General features: G+C 47.3%; 2 protein-coding genes across 2 annotated transcripts in view; both read left to right on the top strand.

The window, feature by feature from the left end:
- On the top strand, positions 1 to 8,542 carry tmem178a (transmembrane protein 178a). The gene is made up of 4 exons (XM_056366677.1): positions 1 to 615; positions 2,447 to 2,560; positions 3,574 to 3,711; positions 4,143 to 8,542. Exons 1-4 carry the CDS (start codon positions 96 to 98, stop codon positions 4,382 to 4,384), a joined length of 1,014 nt encoding a protein of 337 aa, XP_056222652.1. The 5' UTR covers positions 1 to 95; the 3' UTR covers positions 4,385 to 8,542.
- A 998-nt stretch (positions 8,543 to 9,540) lies between these two features.
- The window catches only part of LOC130166056 (son of sevenless homolog 1-like), a 30,638-nt gene continuing 18,371 nt past the window's right edge, over positions 9,541 to 21,807 (top strand). Inside the window, 7 exon segments of the mRNA XM_056371349.1 lie at positions 9,541 to 10,990; positions 13,777 to 13,902; positions 16,110 to 16,241; positions 20,388 to 20,552; positions 20,640 to 20,849; positions 20,978 to 21,121; positions 21,209 to 21,319. Of these exon segments, the coding sequence (XP_056227324.1) occupies positions 10,904 to 10,990; positions 13,777 to 13,902; positions 16,110 to 16,241; positions 20,388 to 20,552; positions 20,640 to 20,849; positions 20,978 to 21,121; positions 21,209 to 21,319 (975 nt within the window). The 5' untranslated portion in view covers positions 9,541 to 10,903.

The following is a 21,807-nucleotide window of genomic DNA, read 5'->3' on the forward strand; positions in this document are numbered from 1 at the left end:
CTTCACACATCTCTGATGGTCCTTCAGTCGGCATGACAACGCGCTCTCGAGGGCAAACGGGGAACGGCTGACGGACGCGAGAATGGCAGCAGAAGATGCCCAGTAACGGAAACAGCGGCGGCAACGGAGCGAACAGCAGCACCGGGACCTGCTCCGGTAGCGGCTCGGTTCATGTCCCGGCCATGGAGAGAGCCCGTCCGGCGACGGTGACAGTCTCCGCGGTGAGCCTGTCGCTCAGCGTGCTGTCCCTGCTGCTGCTGGTCACCGCCATCTCCACCGACCACTGGTACGAGACCGACACCCGCAGGCACAAGGACAACTGCGACCGACACGGATCCGACTCCAACGATCAAAAGAACCGGGAGATGCCCATTTACCACCTGCCGCTGGTGGACACCGGCAGCGGCGGGGCCCGGCAGCGGGACGTGGCGCTGATGAAGCCCGTGCATGTGGGCAGCAGAGAGGAGGAGCTGTTGGAGAACTGGCGAGCCATCCTGGGGATGGGCATCCTGGAGACCGAGTGCGGCAGGCCGCTGTTCTCCACACACTCCGGCCTGTGGAGGAAGTGCTACTTCAAGGGCCTGGACCCGGACATCGACAAGCTCATCGACCGGGGTCAGATACTGTTTATATACTGTTTATATACTGCTGCATTTCCCATACACTCTTATGTATACACAGTGTTTACCATGACATCATGAATGCATCACTGACGGTTTTGCACTAATACATAAAGCTGTGTATACCATTATATAGAACCTGTATTAACACATAGAACCTGTATGTACTAATACATACATCTGTGTATACTATGATATAGAACCTGTATTAACATGTAGAACCGAAGACATAGAACCTGTATATACTAATACACACAGCTGTATGATACAATTATATAGAACCTGTATGAACACATACAACCTGTATATACTAATGCATAGAACCTGTATATTAACACATAGAACCCAAAACATAGAACCTGTATATACTAATACATAGAACCTGTATATACTAATACATAGAACCTGAAACTGTACTGTTTCAGACTGGTTTCATACTGGTGTCAGACTGGTTTCATACTGGTGTCAGACTGGTTTCATACTGGTGTCAGACTGGTTTCAGCCTGGTCTTGATTGAACCACTGGGAACCATGCTCTCTTTTAGTGGTGGGTGATATATATCGAATATACTCGATGTATCGCGGCTTGTTCCACGTGGGATGTACAAAATGACAATATCGCGTACATCGAGTATAAATTTTCACATAATTGTTTTAAGACGCTTTGCATGAAGTTTTCTTTGCTCTCCGCTCCTCTCGCTCTCTCCCTCTCACAGACATGTGTGCTGTGGGTGAGGAGGTGTGTGTGTTTGAGAGCGAAAAAAGTGAAGCGCCAAAGCGAGTTTGTCGCTGTTTAGAAATGTTAACTTAAAATGGAGGCAGACAAATTGGTTCAGAAAAGAAACAACATGGCACAGACTGTCGGCCTTGCGTGTGCGCGGCAGCTGAGCTGCTGCTAATGCAACTCTGTCTTTGTACATACAGTTTTCTTGGTCTATTTTTATCGTATATCGCAATATAGCCTAAAAATATTGCTATACTACTTTTAGGCTATATCGCCCAGTCCTACTCTCCTTCATAACACTGTCCTGTTTACTTTCACACTGTTCCTCACATTCACACCTGAAGCTTCCCAGGTAAACTTTGGACTGGTTTCAGTGTGGTCTTGGAGTGGTCTCAGCAGGCCGGTTTTAGGTTGAGACCAGCTGACTAACCCCTAAGGTAACCAGCAGTGCAGAAGCAGTAACACTGGGACTGTGTGGTCTCTGCAGGAGTAAGGACTCGCGGGTCACAGTGACGTGTGCAGTTTTGTCTCTGCAGTCTCTGGCAGGCTGCCGACCTAAACCTGGAGGTCAGAGAGCTGGTGAGCAGAGAGGAGCTGGACCCGACAACACAGACCACACATCAGATTACAGCTCTCCAAATCACATTACATCACATTATGTTACATATCATTACACTGCATTAGACCTGAACCCAGATCAGATTAGATCTATTGATCCAACAACAACAAACACATACACCACTGATGCTGGTGGTCTGTGTGCAGAACTGGTTCTCTAACCGTTCTGTATGTTCTGTATGTTCTGTAACATTTCACTGTCTCTTCATCCTGTCCCTGTTTGGAGAGACAGAGTCAGTCTGAGCTGCTCAGCTGCAGACTTTTGTATTTCCCATAATGCACCTGGATAGAGCCTTACTGCTGGTAAACGCCACACCTGCAGTTTGTGTCACAGACTGGATGGTAGACATTGTATTCTGATGACATCACTATGACATCATTAGAGAGCATCATACACCTGTTTTCACAGACAGAGAGGGACCAACCAGGTTCATGTAACTGGTCCAGGTTCAGCACAGGAACTGACCCGCCCCCCCTCCCTGCAGGTATCGCAGATCGCTGCACAGCTGTCAAGTATCACTTCTCTCAGCCAATCAGACTGAGGAACATCCCTCTGAACCTGACCAGGACCATCCAACAGGACGAGTGGCACCTGCTGCGTGAGCACACACACACATACACACACACACACACACACACACACACTGATACACACACACACACACACACACACACACACACTGATACACGCACACACACACACACACACACACACACACTGATACACACACACACACAACACACACACACTGATACACGCACACACACACACACACACACACACACACTGATACACACACACACACACACACACTGATACACACACTGATACACGCACACACACACACACACACACACACACACTGATACACGCACACACACACGCACACACACACGCACACAAACTGATACACACTCACACACACACACTGATACACACTCACACACTGATACACACACACACACACACACTGATACACACTCACACACTGACACACACACACACACACACATACACAGTGATACACACACACACACACACACTGATACACACACACACACTGATACACACACACACTGATACACACACACACACACACACTGATACACACTCACACACTGACACACTGACACACACACACACACACTGATACACACACTGATACACACTCACACACTGACACACTGACACACACACACACACACACACACACTGATACACACACACACACACTGATACACACTCACACACTGACACACTGACACACACACACACACACACACACACACTGGTCAGACTGAACCTCTCAGCTTCCTATTGCTGTTCACATCACAGACTATAGATTATTGATTATAGATGCATTATTAGTGAGACTGGCCCTTTAATGCCTGAGCTTTGATCAGTCGGCAGAGCTTCTTCCTACTTGTCACCAGTTGCCATGGAAACGTGCCATGACAAGTTTTATATAACAGTACAGAGGGACAGTGGGGGGGTGAGCTGGAGGTGGTTACCACAGCAACGCTCTATGTGTTTCCTCATTTACCACGTTCATTACAGACAGCTCTGTGTGTGTGTGTGTGTGTGTGTGTGTGTGTGTGTGTGTGTGTGCAGACTTGCGGAGGATCACAGCAGGGTTCCTGGGCATGGCAGCGGCCGTCCTCCTGTGTGGGAGCATCGTGGCGTCCGTCGGGTTCTTCTGGGAGGAGAGTCTGACGCAGCACGTGTCCGGACTGCTGTTCCTCATGGCAGGTAACACACCTGGGACTGTGTATTTGTGTGTGTGTGTGCGTGTGTGTGTGTGTCGCCCTTTGCTGGTCTCAGTCAGGATCTACAACAACATATCAGACCAGAGCAGCAGCCAATCAGAGCTCAGGACACACACTCAGTGGGGGAGGGGGGATGCTACTCAGGGTTCTGGATCTGGTCAAGGATAGACAGAGTCCAGGTAGAGACTGTGGACTGTTCTGGTCCAGTATGTCCAAGAGGAAAACCCTGTTTCCATGCTCATAAGGACAGGTGACTCCTCCTGATGTCACGTGACGTCTGTGTTTCTGAGTGATGACATGTGGGCGGAGCTTCACATCCATGTCTTTATTTATTGACTCCCATGATCCCCTTGTCAGAGTGACAAGTCCTGGTCCAGTCTCTGAGCTGGCCTCTGATCTGGTCTCTCTTCTCAGGTATCTTCTGCACCATCTCTCTGTGTACGTACGCAGCCAGCGTGACCTACGACCTCTCCAGGAATCCTCCCTTCATCTATGGTCTGCCAGCTGACGTGGACCACGGGTACGGCTGGTCCATCTGCTGCGCCTGGGCCAGTCTGGGACTGACCGTGGCGTCCGGCTGCCTCGGGACCACCTTCCCCTTCCTGAGCCAGGCCGGAGCTCTGCGATCCAAAACTGCCCGCGAGTCCTCCGTCTGAGCTGCCGGCTGCCAATCATTGAGAGGAGGAGGAGTTTTGAGCGGGCCGCAGCAGGTCCGGGACAGACTGTTGGCGGCAGGGCTTCGGCCTCCAGGTGACGTTATGGAGTTAAACGCCTGTTTCTAAAACGTGTTGCGTGATGTGTCTGCACCACAGCGCCCCCTGCTGACTGTCACTGTTTATGATGTATTAACACACACACACACACACACACACACACACACACACACGACTGTAGTTGAGTGGAGTCAAGTCTCAGACTGAGTCACATATTTAACCTGCGACGGCTTCACTGACACCTCCACCTGCTGCAGGACCAGGACCAGGACCAGGACCAGGACCAGGACCATGTCCAGTGATGATTCATCTGTCACATAATAAAACAGGTCAAAACAAAGACTCAAACGTTTGATTTATTAAAATACTCGTTAACTTCATTAATTGATCACTGATCAGCTGATCAGTGCAGCTCTGATTCAGACACAGTGTGAAGACTTTGATCCTGATTCTACTGATCCTGAGTCCAGGTGATGGTGCAGCCACGAGGTCCACCTGTGCTGAGCTGACATCACAAATATCATACCTCAGTCCAGGTCCAGAGTCCAGAACCTTTAAAACCATAATCAGTTCTAAAATAATCCACCTGTCTCAGCTGGTGTCTCCCTGTCTCTAACCCTGCAGAAACCATCCAGGTTCTTAAGAGACCATGTCTACAGGCTAAGACTGGACTCAACCGCTGCAGCAACACACACACTGTAGAACTAATGATCCAAACCTGCAGATCCAGATCCGGATCAGTCATGATGCAACAAACAGGAGTAATCCAGGTCTGTAGACCACCAGACCACCAGACTATCAGATCTGCTTTGGACCACCAGACCATCAGACCCTCAGACCCTCAGACCATCAGACCCTCAGACCATCAGACCATCAGACCCTCCATCAGACCATCAGACCCTCCATCAGACCATCAGACCCTCAGACCATCAGACCCTCAGACCCTCAGACCATCAGACCCTCAGACCCTCAGACCATCAGACCATCAGACCATCAGACCCTCAGACCCTCAGACCATCAGACCATCAGACCATCAGACCCTCAGACCCTCAGACCATCAGACCATCAGACCCTCAGACCATCAGACCATCAGACCATCAGACCCTCAGACCATCAGACCCTCAGACCTTCAGACCATCAGACCATCAGACCATCAGACCCTCAGACCCTCAGACCATCAGACCCTCAGACCATCAGAACCTCAGACCCTCAGACCATGAGACCCTCAGACCATGAGACCCTCAGACCATCAGACCCTCAGACCCTCAGACCATGAGACCCTCAGACCATCAGACCATCAGACCATCAGACCCTCAGACCCTCAGACCATCAGACCCTCAGACCCTCCATCAGACCCTCAGACCATCAGACCCTCAGACCATCAGACCCTCAGACCATCAGACCCTAAGACCATCAGACCATCAGACCATCAGACCCTCAGACCCTCAGACCATCAGACCATCAGACCCTCAGACCATCAGACCATGAGACCCTCAGACCATCAGACCCTCAGACCCTCAGACCATGAGACCCTCAGACCATCAGACCATCAGACCATCAGACCCTCAGACCCTCAGACCATCAGACCCTCAGACCCTCCATCAGACCCTCAGACCATCAGACCCTCAGACCATCAGACCCTCAGACCATCAGACCCTAAGACCATCAGACCATCAGACCATCAGACCCTCAGACCCTCAGACCATCAGACCATCAGACCCTCAGACCCTCAGACCATCAGACCATCAGACCATCAGACCCTCAGACCCTCAGACCATGAGACCCTCAGACCATGAGACCCTCAGACCATCAGACCCTCAGACCCTCAGACCATGAGACCCTCAGACCATCAGACCATCAGACCATCAGACCATCAGACCCTCAGACCATCAGACCATCAGACCCTCAGACCATCAGACCATCAGACCATCAGATTCTCAGACCATCAGACCCTCAGACCTTCAGACCATCAGACCATCAGACCATCAGACCCTCAGACCCTCAGACCATCAGACCCTCAGACCATCAGAACCTCAGACCCTCAGACCATGAGACCCTCAGACCATGAGACCCTCAGACCATCAGACCCTCAGACCCTCAGACCATGAGACCCTCAGACCATCAGACCATCAGACCATCAGACCCTCAGACCCTCAGACCATCAGACCCTCAGACCCTCCATCAGACCCTCAGACCATCAGACCCTCAGACCATCAGACCCTCAGACCATCAGACCCTAAGACCATCAGACCATCAGACCATCAGACCATCAGACCCTCAGACCCTCAGACCATCATACAATCAGACCCTCAGACCCTAAGACCATCAGAACTGCTGTAGACCATGTTCACTGTCTATCTAAAGTTTTTCAACAGACACTGAACTTGATATATTTTTAAGATGATCAGACCAGTTCTGGTCTCGCAGCAGCCCACTCTGGTCACGGTTTTAGGGGAGAGTCCAGCATCTGGATTCCTCTGGGACCTCAGTCCTCTCCTGAACCTCAGATATGAAATGAAAACTTTGATGTGTGACATACAGAGTAAAGACCAGGTGTGATGTTCATGTTCTGAGTGATGCAGGTTTGGATCACAGTTTGTCCTCACAGACAGAGGTGTGTATATAAAACCTGGTCAGTAAACATGTGACTGAACTGAAGCAGTGTTGTATGTTGTTTGTTGAAATGAGAGCTGAGCCACAAACTCTGAGCTGGATCTGAACCGTGGAGCTGAAGGGGGAATGTGACGTCTGTCCAGGGAACGTATGGAACATTTACTACAGAACATCTGGACCAGAAAAACACCAGAGTTCCTTTATCACCAAACCTGATTCACCAGTGGACTGGTCTGACCTGCGTCAGGAGGATCAACGTGACCTCTGCCTCGTCTTTGTCTCTCACACAGGAAGTCCAGGTGTGAACAGGTGTATGAACTCACCTGAAGCTTAACTGACTACTGCCTGGTGCTTCATCATTTATTAAACAAACTCTTCAGTAGTCTTCAGCTCAGTCTCACTGCAGCAGGTTGAAGGCCACATCCGTACCCCTGATTCCCTCTGATACCCTGTGATACCCCATGATACCCCACAATAAACTCTGATTCCCCATGATACCCTCTGATACCCCACGATACCCTTTGATACCCCCCGATACCCCTCTCTTCTACCCAGGCTGATGGGGGAGAATCAGGGTATAATCTGAATGACAGGACCTCATGTTCAAACAGCTGATCAGGTATTTCTGATCACAGATCAGTAACTATCTGATACCCCCTGATACCCCACATTGCCTCTTAAACACTCTGGTACCCTCTTAAACCCTAACCCTATGATATCCATGATGCCTTCTGAAATCCTCTCATACCCCATTATACTTTCTGATCCTACTCCATGATCTCTTAAACCCTCCAATACCATCTGATATCTACTCATGCATCCTAAAATCCCCTGATACCCCGCATTTTCTGAGATACCCCTATAGTTTATCTTCTGATACCCCGTCATACCCCTCCTGTAACCTCCATTGTCAACAGTTATCTCTAATGCCCTCTAAATATCTTTATACACCTCTTCTACCCTTTGATACCCTATCATGCCCCTCCTTTACCCTCTAATACCCCCTGATACCTATTTAAAGCAAGTCCCCCATCCTCCATGGTCCTGGTTTTGTACAGGGGTAAAATCTGGTTTTAAGACTTGAACAGTTTCAGTTTATATTCGCTGTAAAGTTGCTTTAATAATTTCTGTAATGAACAGACAGAAAACCTCAGGTAAAGAAGTGATTATTATCAATATATCAATAGATCAATACATCAATACATCAATGCATCAATTGATAACAATAATAATGATAATATGTGTGTTGAGTAATTGTGTCAGGTCTGGATCCTACAGGTCAAGAGTCAGAGATACCTGAAAAATGAGATACAGTCTCCATCATACCCCATCATACCCCTCCTGTACCCTCTGATACACCATCATGCCCCATCATACCCCTCCCGTACCCTCCTCTGCCCTCTGCTGCCCTCTGCTGGACGCTGAGTGTCTCTTCAGTCTTATGTTGGCTTCCTGATGTTCAGCTGTAAATAAACAATATAAACGTCATCAGACTGAGTCTCTGCTCATTTCTCTGCTGTGAGAGTTTGAACTTTGACATGAACATGACGTCACATCTTAGATCTAAAACAGACAGATGATAATGATGATGATGATGAGCTGACAGTTTGTCTGTCAGCTTCTTAATGTGTAGCTCTGTTTGTAGTTGAACTCACACTCCTCTTTAAGCTGGAGGCTTCAGGAGGAACTTCCCTCTCTCCGGAGGAAACAGGAACTGTCGCAAGTTTTTTGTAACCATGGTTTCGTATCAGCATCTTTCAGAAGCGGCAACTGTTGCCATGATAAATGAGTAAAACTTACTCCCAAGCTTTTTTGTTGGTATTTCTTTTACTATTTATTTTTCTTCTGGTTTTTTAACACTGATGTTCATTAGCTGCTTGGTTTCTTCAACAGTCTGAAACTGTAACTGTAAATACATAACATTCAAACAGAGGCTGAACGTCTGCATAAAGACATTAATGTTAATGCATGTTGAACAGACTCAGTGATGGTATAGAATATTTATATCAATCTATGGGACTGTTGTTGGTGCCACAATCAGTTTTAGTTCACACACAGATTCCTCTTGTTCTTCTGTGAGCTCTTCTCTCCGATGAAAGAAACATGATGTAGATTTAGATTATATTTGTTTACACAGACTCCACAGATAAGAGGTGATAAACATAAACAACAACAACAACAACAACAACAGAAATGTGCTGGATAGCAACAGTCAGAGGTCTCATCATAACTACAACTAAAGAGCAGCTTGTTTCTCTGATAACTTCAGATCCAGATGTCTGACGACTAAAATCATCTGCTTCGATCTGCTGAAAACCACAGAGGTGGAAAAAGTGTCTGTGACTTAAAACCAGATAAAAGTCAATGCTGAGCTTCTGTCAGACAAACACACTGACACATGACCATAGAGGATATGATGTCATCAACAGGTGACCAATGAAACGTTAGCATGATTAAAATCACTGATTTCTCTGGTCTGAGAATTGACGGAAACATTTGTGATGATGTAAGAACACAACTCAACAACAACAACAACAACAGCTGTTGTTATATATGTTGTTATACAGCTGTTGTCTGCTGTAATGTCATTTCTCTACTGGTGTCACATCATTTTCTGTTAGTTCTAATTTTCTAACTTACATTTTTTTTCAATGAACAAACATGAAACAAATCAACCCACATACACAACACGTGACAAAACCCTGAATCACCCTGAGTCCGGGGACGCAGGGAGTTCAGGACTTGAGGTAATCTTCTGTGATCTGGATCTGGATGGTGTGACCTGGATCAGACGGTCTACAGACAGGACAGGAGTGTACTGTGGCTCTCAGTCCACACAGTCTCAGACTGGGAGGTGCCCAGTTCACCAATCTCCTGCAGTCAGGAGGCAGCGTGATGACGTGATACAGACGTATGGATCTGTTTGACTGAGCCCGTATCGCCGGTGGACGCCGGGGGCAGCAGACGTAACTCTGCCACGCACCGTCTCCTGTAGCCACTCCTATCAGGAGCCCCGCCCATGTACGTCAGAGCCTCCCCACTGCGCATGCCCAGCCGCCACAGTCTACGGTACCGCACACCGGAGTCACAACAACCGACTGTAGCTCACCGTGGCCGGCTACTACCTCGGTGACTGTCCGTCTGTCCGGAGGCCGGTGTCAGAGCTGCTGTCTCAGAGAGTCCGGAGGAAAGAGCCGGAGCAGCGGACACGTTCTGGAGGAGCGGGAATAAAGTAAAGGAGCCGCCGCGCCGGAGAGTTGCTGTGTCCGGTAAAATGTTAGCAGCGGAGCGGAGCGGAGAGCACCGAGTGGCCCGCTGATTCACACCGATAACCAGTGTAACTCTCATAGTTTGTCCGCTGACAGGAAGACTCACGTTAAGCAGGTGACCGGTGACTGTCCGCCCGTTAACCGGGCCGCCGCGGATGGGTCCGTCCCGCTGCTAGACGCTGCTAACATTGGCGGCCAGGCTACATGCTAACAGGCTAACATCACCGGCCAGCTCAGCAGCGTCCGCTAACTGTCACGCCGAATCCCGGTACTGTTGGTATGGAACGGCTAACGGCCACCATGCAGTCGTTCCGTTAAAGGAACTACACCCTACAGTTAGCTGCTAGCCGCGGAGCTAACGGTTAGCTGCGGAACATCTGGCCGTAGCTAGCTCTCCGTGTGGCGGCCGACGATGGTCGCAGTGACGGCAGCTGCTCCGGAGGATCGGCCCGTCCCTGCTCTCCGCCTCACCCGCCCTGCTGGACAGACTCGCACGACGTTCATGTAAACCGGTGAACTGTGCCGGTCGGTCCCGCTGCGGCGCTCAATCCCCGCACACCCCGCAGCAGCAACAGCAGACATGCAGGCGGCGCAGCTGCAGTACGACTTCTTCAACGAGGAGAACGCACCGAAATGGAGAGGCCTGCTGGTGCCTTCACTGGAGAAGGTATACTAACACACACACACACACACACACACACACACACACACACACACACAAAATAACTCAATAACACACACACACACACACACAGAATAAAACAACAGACCTGAGGCTGTCTGCTAAAGTCTGTCTGGACTGATACTGATTATTGGTGATCATTGAGATCAATAAATGATATTTAGAACTGATATACATTCACACACTCTCACCCTGGTGTCCAGGTGTTTCATCAGTGAAGCTGGGCTTAATAACACACACCGCATTGCCCCATCACACAGGTGGATCTACAGGTGACATCTTTGTCATGTGATCATTCTTCAGGTGACTTGTTCAGGTCGCCTCATTAATGCTGATATATTTACATATTAATTGATGATTAGTCCTGACACAGTTTGTAAAATCAGTTGATGTGACAGATTTTGTATCCAGACAACCACACAGACAACTAGTCATGTGATCAGGAGCTTACATACACCTGCGTAAAGTCTCAGGTCGGGGATTGTGCTCTTCCTCGAACTGAACATTATCACCTGATGAAGGAGGATTTACTGCAAGACTACTGTTCTCACCTGGAACAGTGTAAATACACACCTGCACACACACCTGGTTTCATCAGATATTGTAACATTACAACTCTTCCTTTTCCTCATTTAAACACTGTGATGTTTATTCACAAACATTAATATGACTCTTTATACCTTTACCTGAGAACAGTTGTATTTCAGCAGTGATCAGCTGTTCACCTGTGTTTATGGCTAACAACCTGCTGGACTCAGCTCTCTGCTTCCTTTACTGACTTTCTACTTAATCCCACAGTTGATGAGCTGCTCTGACTCTTACATTAGCTATGCAGTTAGCTCCTCCCTCTCTCTCTGCTCCTGTGTGTTGGATCTGTAGAGAAGCAGCTTCAGATGATGAAGTCAGTTTGTTATTGGTCAAACAGAAACATGCAGGTCAGTGTGTTCAAACACAACTCACCTGTATTACATGCATACAGGTGACACACACACACACACACACACACACACACAGGCAGGGGTGTGCTGTCTGTCCTGCAGCATCAACACTCTGTGTTCCTACAGCTCTGTTAACATCTCAGGTTTTTAGTCCAGTGTGAATCAATCAATCAATTAGTCAATTTGTGGATCTGTAAATTATTGTCGAGATCATTGCTGTTATTGTTGCTGTTCAGTGTGTTATAAGTCCAAACAGACTGGTTACATGTTGTCAACTAATCAATTGATCAGTCAGTCAATCTCTGTGTTGATATACTGTCTGTTGTTCAAGTGTTTGCTGGCGTTTCCTGTTTTTACTTCACATTAAGAGCTTTTCACTGTCAAACTACAGGAAGGCTTTTATTGTGAAGCAGCAGCTCAGCAGACAGAGTGTGAGCTCAGATGTTGAGCCAGAGTTTCAGTGATTTCACTGTTAGGGTTGTCACGATACTAGAATTTCAAACTCGATACGGATACCCAGGAAAATACTTGATACCATTTTTGATCCCACGGGGAGAAAAAATGACAAAAAATAAAGATGCATAAAATGTTTGAAATAAAGATTAGAACAATACAAAGAATAACATCAATGACAACACTACTTTTAGGTTGTCGGAGGTAGTGCAAAAACAAAACAACAGTAACTTTACTGTAAGGTGTGTATATATTTATGAAATGTATTCAGCTACAGCCCTGTTTATTGTCTGTGCTGCTGGTGACTTGGCACCATGTTTTCGTTGCTGATCAAACAGAGTTGGGAGGAGAGGCCGCCGCTGTTTCTGTCGAGTTGCTGCTCGACCTTTCTCAGCTTCAGTCTGGGACTTTAAGAGAAATATAACACGTTTCAGAAACAAATAATTGTGTTTATCCTGTAAAATGAACTAGTAACGTTACAGACTGTTTGCTGCCTAGCTCTCACATTAACGTGAGTCGTTTTATTATTAGCCACTAGCCGCTAGCTTAATGATAACTTAACATATGGCTAATGTGGCTTTCAGCTAATGGCTAATAGTTAAACGGCTAACGTTAACGTGTGCTGCCGGTCAGGTAAAATAATAATACAAAATAACTCCAAACGGCACTTTTTCCAATTTCAACTAAAACAGGTTGTGAAGTTCCTTCAGCAGCAGCACCTGCCATGTTAATTTAGCTTTATGCTGACGACACCAGCTCAGTGTTTTGAACGTCAACTAGCGTTCATGCGTTCAGCTGCTAGTGGGGGGAGGGGCTGTGTCTCTGCCTGTCTACAGTGCTGCTGTATGAAGCTGTGTGTCAACTGGAGGAGGCGAAGACAAAACATTTGTATTGATGCTGTTGCAAATGATCCGATACTCATTTTAGTATCGATAAGTATCTGAGCATCGATTTTTTTGACAAACCTAGTCACTGTGAAGTTAATGATGTCATATCAGCAAGCAGTAGCGTGCAACAGTGTAGATCAGTCCAATCGATGCAGTGTGAGGCTGTAGGTGACAGACTGAGTGGGTTTAAGCTCCAAATTTTATCATTGTTGATGTAGTTTGATGACATCATCAGTCTGAGCTCCGACAATACCTGTACAGGTGGGTCAGGTAGGTTTATCCTGTTCAGCCCTGACTGCTGTAACAGCTGCCCTTCTCCATCTGGTGGCAGCACAGAGCTTTACTGCAGCCTGCTGGACAGTGACAGAGTGCATGCTGGGAACTCTCTCATACAGCCAGACTGTTAACAGACCAGAACATATCTGAACTCGTGAGTTACACCTGTAAACACATGAACAAATAAAGTGTTTACTTGTGTGTGTGTTTGTTGCAGGTACTGAACCAGGTGCATCCTAACCTGGTGTCCCAGCAGGAGGCGTTGCAGTACATCGAGGAGCTGATCCTGCTCCTGCTCAGTATGCTGTGTCAGGCTCAGCCACGCACTGTACAGGATGTCGAGGTGACACTCACTCACTCACTCACTCACTCACTCACTCACTCACTCACTCACTCACTCACTCACTCACTCACTCACTCACACTTTAGACGCAGTCCAGATGTTAAACTGAATCAGTTTAATTGTGAAGATTTGAGATGTGGCAGATACAAGCTTTTCCCTGGATGTCAGAGCAGCAGGTGATAAAGTGAGTTTGTCAGGTAAAAACAAGGGATGCCCGATCATGTTTTTTAGCCCCTGACACCGATCATCTATAAGTGAGATCAGTTGATACCGATCATTTCTGTCAGACTGCATGGCATGACTGCAAACTGACACTGTTTCTGTGAGTGTGAGTTAAAATGACACATTATCATTATTCATCAGGCTGTTCTGCTGCCTGTACTGCTGTCAGGTGACTATCTCACCTTTAATCAGACTGCAGGTGCAGACAAGGACCAAAAGGGACAGACAGACACAGAGACAGACAGACAGACACAGGGACAGACAGTCACAGACAGACAGGGACACGGACAGACAGACACAGAGACAGACAGACAGACACAGGGACAGACAGACACAGACAGACAGGGACACAGACAGACAGGGACAGACAGGGGCAGAAACAGACAGACAGGAACAGACAGGGGCAGACACTGACAGACAGACACAGACAGACAGGAACTGACACCTGCTTTGACGTGTGTGTGTGAGAGTGTGAGTGAGAGAGAGATTGTGTATGGGGTGGGGGGTCCGTTGGTTAGTGTATTGGCAGGTTCGTAGTTCACTTGTGTGTCAGCTCTGAATTCACTTCTTTAGATCCTTTAGGTTCAAATGTTTAAATAAAGTTATTTTGAATGCAGCAGGTGAACAGTGGAGTCTGTGGAATGGTCCTTTATATGTTAGAGACTCATCTGAAGTTTAAACGGTTGTAATCAATCCATGATGACACCTGCACCTGACGACATCACAGTGAAGCTGATGTGTGATTGGTCCGATCTGTTTCTTGTTTCCAGCTGATGGAGGCTGCAATGAGATAATGAGGTGCTCTCTGCTAAAACACCACACACCACTGGTGTTTTACCACACTGACCCCCAATCCCTGACCTCTGACCCTCCCTCAGACCTCTGACCTCTGACCCCTCACTGCTCCTCAGCCTCAGATCATGTGTGTGTGCTGTGTCCCTGTTTGGTGACGTGTTGAGTCAGTTTATCACACTGCGACAAGCACTTGTAGTAAACAACCAATCAGAAACCTGCAGGTGTTCCTACCTGTGTGACAGTAACCCCTGATGTCCACAGGATCTGGCTGTGTCTCGTTCAAAGACAGAAATAAATCACCCCACAGTTTCAGAGCTTTATATAAACACAGGTTTTAGACTAGGTCACACAACAGTCCAGACACTCACTTCAGGTAAACACACCTGTAGAAGAAGAAATTCTCTTTGTGTTGTCTTTCCTCCACCACAGCTCTGCACTGAAACAATTTGGAAATACAAAGAGGGAGTCTGTAACTTTAGATGTTGTCTAACTCGGACTGACGAAGCTTCATATTAACTTCAGATAAACTGAAGAATATTTTTCTGACACAGCAAGAAAAACCTGTTGAGATGTTGATGTGGACGCAGCTGATATAGTACTGACACAGAGAGATCACTGTGTTTCCATCAACAAACACATTGTACAAAACAATCACAACTGAGCCATAACCAAAACACAACACAGCTGGATCCTGAGGTGTACCTGTGTGATGCCAGAGTACAGACAGAAGCTGATTGGCTGCAGTGAGCATCTGGACACAGAGATTAGTTTTTCTTTATGTGCTTGTTCATGGAAGAATCTCTGTAGTTATATAAAGACTACGGTCTAGATCTGCTCCATATGATATGAGCCCTGTGAATAACGTCTGTTTTGATTTGGTGCTATATAAATAAAATTGACTTATTGTGCACAGGTGATTAAAAAATATGTTCCAGGACTTCAGAGATTCTGTCGTTCAATCTGTAGGGGCAAGTTTTTTCCATGACTGACAGTATCTTGTCTGATTCCTCTGTGTCTGACACCTCAGTCCAACTGTCCAATCAGAGCAGAGCAGAGACAGGTGTGTCCTGCAGTGTGATCAACAACACCTGTGACTTTCAAACAGAAACTTTTCTGTTGGTTGTCTGGACTAGTTGAGTCCAGTTTAGTCTGGTTCCTGTCCTCACCCATCTTTCCCCTCCTCCCCTCAGGAACGAGTTCAGAAGAGTTTTCCTCACCCAATTGATAAGTGGGCAATCGCTGATGCTCAGGCTGCCATTGAGAAGAGGAAGAGGAGGAACCCTCTGGCGCTACCTGTCGACAAGATCCACCCACTGCTCAAGGTACCAACATCATCATAACTGCACCATCATCACTATATACTCAACACTGCATCATCATCAACACACCTTTATCACTGCACCATCATCAGTATATACTCATCCCCGCATCATCATCATCATCACTGCACCATCATCAGTATATACTCATCCCCGCATCATCATCATCATCACTGCATCATCATCAGTATATACTCATCCCCGCATCATCATCACTGCACCATCATCACTATATACTCATCACTGCACCATCATCATCATCACTGCATCATCATCAGTATATACTCATCCCCGCATCATCATCACTGCACCATCATCACTATATACTCATCACTGCACCATCATCATCATCACTGCATCATCATCAGTATATACTCATCCCCGCATCATCATCACTGCACCATCATCACTATATACTCATCACTGCATCATCATCATCATCATTGCATCATCATTACTATATACTCATCACTGCACCATCATCACTGCATCATCATTACTATATACTCATCACTGCATCATCATCATCGTCATTGCATCATCATCATCAGTATATACTCATCCCTGCATCATCATAATCGTCACTGCATCATTATTACTATATACTCATCACTGCATCATCATCATCAGTATATACTCATCCCCGCATCATCATCACTGCATCATCATCACTATATACTCATCACTGCATCATCACCACCGCATCATCATCATCACCACCGCATCATCATCACCACCGCATCATCACCACCGCATCATCATCACTATATACTCATCACTGCACCTTCTTCACTGCATCATCATCATCATTAGATTAGGATTATTTTAGATTAGATTAAATTAACTTTATTAATCCCACAACTGGGAAATTAATTTACCACAGCAGAAAATAAACATCTATAGAATGAACATTTATGGAAATATACAACAAAAATACACCAAATATACACTAATAAATACAATATACACAATACACACGATATGTACATGAAAAAGTGCCAGTTTGCACATGGTGAGGAAGAGCAGGAGTTGTGGAGTCTGACAGCTGCTGAAATGAAGGACCTGCAGAACCTCTCCTTCTTACAGCGAGGATGTAAAAGTCTGCTGCTGAAGAAGCTACTCAGAGACCCTACAGTGTCATGCAGAGGGTGGGATTTATTGTTCATGATGGATGTCAGCTTAGCTAACATCCTCCTGTCACCTACTTCCTCAATGGAGTCTAGGGGGCAGCCCAGGACAGAGCTCGCTTTCCGGATCAGTTTGTTGAGCCTCTGCCTATCCCTGTCAGTGCTGCCCCCTCTCCAGCAGACCACAGGAAGTAGATGGCTGAGGCCACCACAGAGTCGTAGAAGGTCCTGAGGAGAGCCCCACACAGGAGGACCTCAGTCTCCTCAGCAGGTGAAGGCGACTCTCACCCTTCTTATAGAGAGCGTGGGTGTTGGTGGACCAGTCCAGTTTGTTGTTGAGGTGAACCCCCAGGAACTTGTAGTTCTCCACCACCTCGATGTCCAGTCCCTGGATGTTCACTGGTCTGAAGTGGGATGTCTTCCGCCTGTCATCCAATCATCTCCTTTGTTTTGCTGGCATTAAGCTGAAGCTGGTTGATCTTGCACCAGCTGACAAAGTCCCTGATGACTGTCCTGTATTCCAGTTCATTTCCCTCCGAAACACACCCAACAATGGCTGTGTCATCAGAGAACTTCTGGACGTGGCAGTGTGTGGTGTTGTGTGTGAAGTCTGAGGTGTACAGGGTGAGGAGAAAAGGGGAGAGCACCGTACCCTGGGGGGCACCTGTACTGCAGAGCACCACATCAGACACACTGTGACGAAGCCTCACCCGTACTGTGGTCTGTTGGTGAGGTAGTCTATCATCCATGCAGCCAGGTAATGGTCCACTCCCACACTTTCCAACTTCACTCTGAGCAGTGGCGGCAGGATCGTGTTGAAAGCACTAGAAAAGTAAAAAAACATGACCCTCACAGTGCTCCCACTGTCCTCCAGGTGTAGCAGTGATCTATGCAGTAGGTAGATCACTGCATCGTCCACCCCAACACTAGGCCGGTAAACAAACTGCAGGGGGTCCAGCTGTGTGCTCACCAGTGGTCTCAGGTGACTCAGGATGATCCTCTCCAAAGTCTTCATCAGGTGAGAGGTCAAAACAACAGGCCTGAAATGGTTAGGCTCCTTGGGGCGCTGGGTTTTAGGTACCGGGACCACACAGGAGGTCTTCCACAGGGCCGGTACTTTCTCCAGGCTCAGGCTCAGTTTAAACAAGTGCATGAGGACACCACAGAGCTGATCTGCACAGTCCTTCAGTAATCTGGGGCTGATGCCATCCGGGCCTGGGGCCTTCCTTGTCTTGATCTTCTTAAATCGACACTTCACCTGATCAACTGTTATGGAGAAGGGGGTGGAATATGACTGAGGTGAGGATATGGGGGTGGTGGGGGGTGAGAGGGGGCAGTTGTACTGGTGGGGAGGGGAGGGCTGGAGGTGAATGGGAGGAAAGTAGCAGGTTGAGGAGAGGAGGGGGAGCTGGCCGAGGGTGCAGGGCAGGTAAGGGGGGAGGGGGCAGAATCAAATCTGTTGAAGAACAGATTCAGTTCATTGGCCCAGTTCTTGTCGCCGCAGCTCAGGTCTCTCCTCACTCCTTTTCCGTGGCCAGAGATGTTTTGCAGTCCACTCCAGACATCTCTGGTGTTATTCTGCACCAGCCGTTCTTCCAGTTTCTGTCTGTAACAGTCCTTCCCTTTCCTGATTTTCTGTTTGTTCCTTCTGGACTCTGCGCAGCTCCTGCTTGTCCCCCGATCTAAAGACCCTCTTCTTCTCGTTCAGCAGGGCCTTAATCTCGGAGGTCACCCAGGGTTTATTGTTGGGGAAACAGCGTACCGACTGGGAGGGAACAGTGTTCTCCACACAGAAGTTAATATAGTCTGTGATGCAGTGGGTCATGGTGTCGATGTTGCCATCGTGGGGGCTGCAGAGTGCTTCCCAGTCTGTTATTTCAAAGCAATCTCTGAGTCTGGCACTGGTCTCCTCGGACCACACCTTCACAGACTTCTTCTCAGGTGGTTGTTTATTCACCAGAGGGGTGTAGTCTGTGATCAGATGGACAAGGTTGTGATCTGAGCGTCCCAGCGGGGGGAGGGGTGTGTGGGATATAGCTAACAGCTGGTCCCGAGTGTAAACAATGTGTCCGTGGTCAGGTGAGTCTCCCGACGTCGCATCAAAAAGTTAAAAAAACAGCAAGAGGCAAAACACGACTGTAAAAGTATAAACACCCATAGCTGCACTTGCTTAAAGTGTCGGTGTAGTACGAGAAGAAATCACACCAAAGAGTAAAAAAAGAGTAAAAAAGAGTTCAGAGCTGCTGTGGCAGGCTGCCACTCATGCGGCGCCATGGCAACAATCACCGAATCATCATCACTATATACTCATCACTGCATCATCATCATCATCACTACATTATTATCACTGCATCATCATCATCATCACCACTGCATCATCATCACTGCATCATCATCACTGAACTTTCATCACTATATACTCATCATCAACACTGCATCATCATCATCACCACCACATTATTATCACTGCATCATCATCATCATCATCATCATCACCACTGCATCATCATCACTGCATCATCATCACTGAACTTTCATCACTATATACTCATCATCAACACTGCATCATCATCATCACCACCACATTATTATCACTGCATCATCATCATCATCATCATCACCACTGCATCATCATCACTGCATCATCATCACTGAACTTTCATCACTATATACTCATCATCAACACTGCATCATCATCATCACCACCACATTATTATCACTGCATCATCATCATCATCATCATCACCACTGCATCATCATCACCACATCATCTTCACTGCACCTTCATCACTATATACTCATCATCACCACATCATCACCACTGCATCATCATCACCACATCATCTTCACTGCACCTTCATCACTATATACTCATCATCATCATCACCACATCATCATCATCACCACATCATCTTCACTGCACCTTCATCACTATATACTCATCATCACCACATCATCTTCACTGCATCATCCCTGGTATGCCCGTGCTCACCCTGTGTTTCCCATGATTCCTTGTTGTCAGGAGGTGCTTGGGTATAAGATAGACCACCAGGTGTCGGTCTACATGGTGGCAGTGTTGGAGTACATTTCTGCTGACATCCTGAAGCTCGCTGGAAACTATGTCAGGAACATCCGACACTACGAGATCTCCCAGCAGGACATCACCGTGGCCATGTGTGCTGACAAGGTACACGCTATGGTGCTCACTTTGTGTCTCATTTTATTGACCTATCTGTCTCACCTGTCTGTCTCACCTGTCTCTCCCTGTGTGCAGGTGTTAATGGACATGTTCCACCAGGATGAGGAGGACATCAGTGGTTTCCCTCTGATGGACGAGGAGCCGTCAGCCAATGAGGAGCAGAGTTACTATGAGCTGGTGAGGAGCTTCATGTCTGACGGTCGTCAGTACCTGAGACAACTCAACCTGCTCATCAAGGTGTTCAGAGAGCCTTTCACCTCCAGCCCCATGCTCTTCTCTCAGCACGTAGGTACCAGGGAACACCTGATCAGGGAACACCTGATCAGCTGATCACCTGCCTGATCAGCTGATCACCTATCTGATCAGTCTAATTGATCTGTCTCTGATTAGTCTGATTGATCTGTCTCTGTCAGGATGTGGACAGTATCTTTAGTCGGATCGTAGATATCCATGAGGTGACGGTGAAGCTGTTGGGTCTGATCGAGGACACGGTAGAGATGACAGATGAAGGAAGTCCTCATCCTCTGGTGGGAAGCTGTTTTGAGGACCTGGCGGAGGTTTGTGCACCTGTACCTGGACACACCTGTATGTATGTCTGTGACTGATGATCTGTGGTTCTCTCTGATGTGTGATTTGATTGACAGGAGTTGGCCTTTGATCCCTATGAGACGTATGCTCAGGACATCCTGCGTTCTGGTTTCCATGAGCACTTCCTTAGTCAGGTATCCAAGCCTGGAGCTGCCTTCCACCTGCAGGTAAGCCCCGCCCCCTGACTTTGACATCAGAGTTGTGCTGTAATAGTTTGGATCAGCAGTAACTCTCCTGCTTCAATCATCAGAATCAGCTGTAGGCTAATTATTTTACTGTGATCAAACATTTAGCAGCAGAGGCTCATGGGTATTGTAGTATTTAGAGACAGGTGAGAACTTAAACCTGACAGTCACAGCACCAGGACAGTTTCTGCTCTTCAGGACACCATCAAAGAAACGAACTATGATGATGATGATGATGATCATGAGGATGAGGAGGATGATGATGATGAGGATGATGAGGATGATGATCATGAGGATGAGGATGATGATCATGAGGATGAGGATGATGATCATCATGATGATTAGGATGATGATGATGATCATGATGATGAGGATAATGATGATGAGGATGAGGATGATGATGAGGATGATGAGGATGATGATGATGATGATGATGATGATGATGATGATGATGATGATGATGAAGAAGC

The sequence above is a fragment of the Seriola aureovittata genome, chromosome 3, assembly GCF_021018895.1.
Source record: "Seriola aureovittata isolate HTS-2021-v1 ecotype China chromosome 3, ASM2101889v1, whole genome shotgun sequence".
Classification (NCBI taxonomy): Eukaryota; Metazoa; Chordata; class Actinopteri; order Carangiformes; family Carangidae; genus Seriola; species Seriola aureovittata.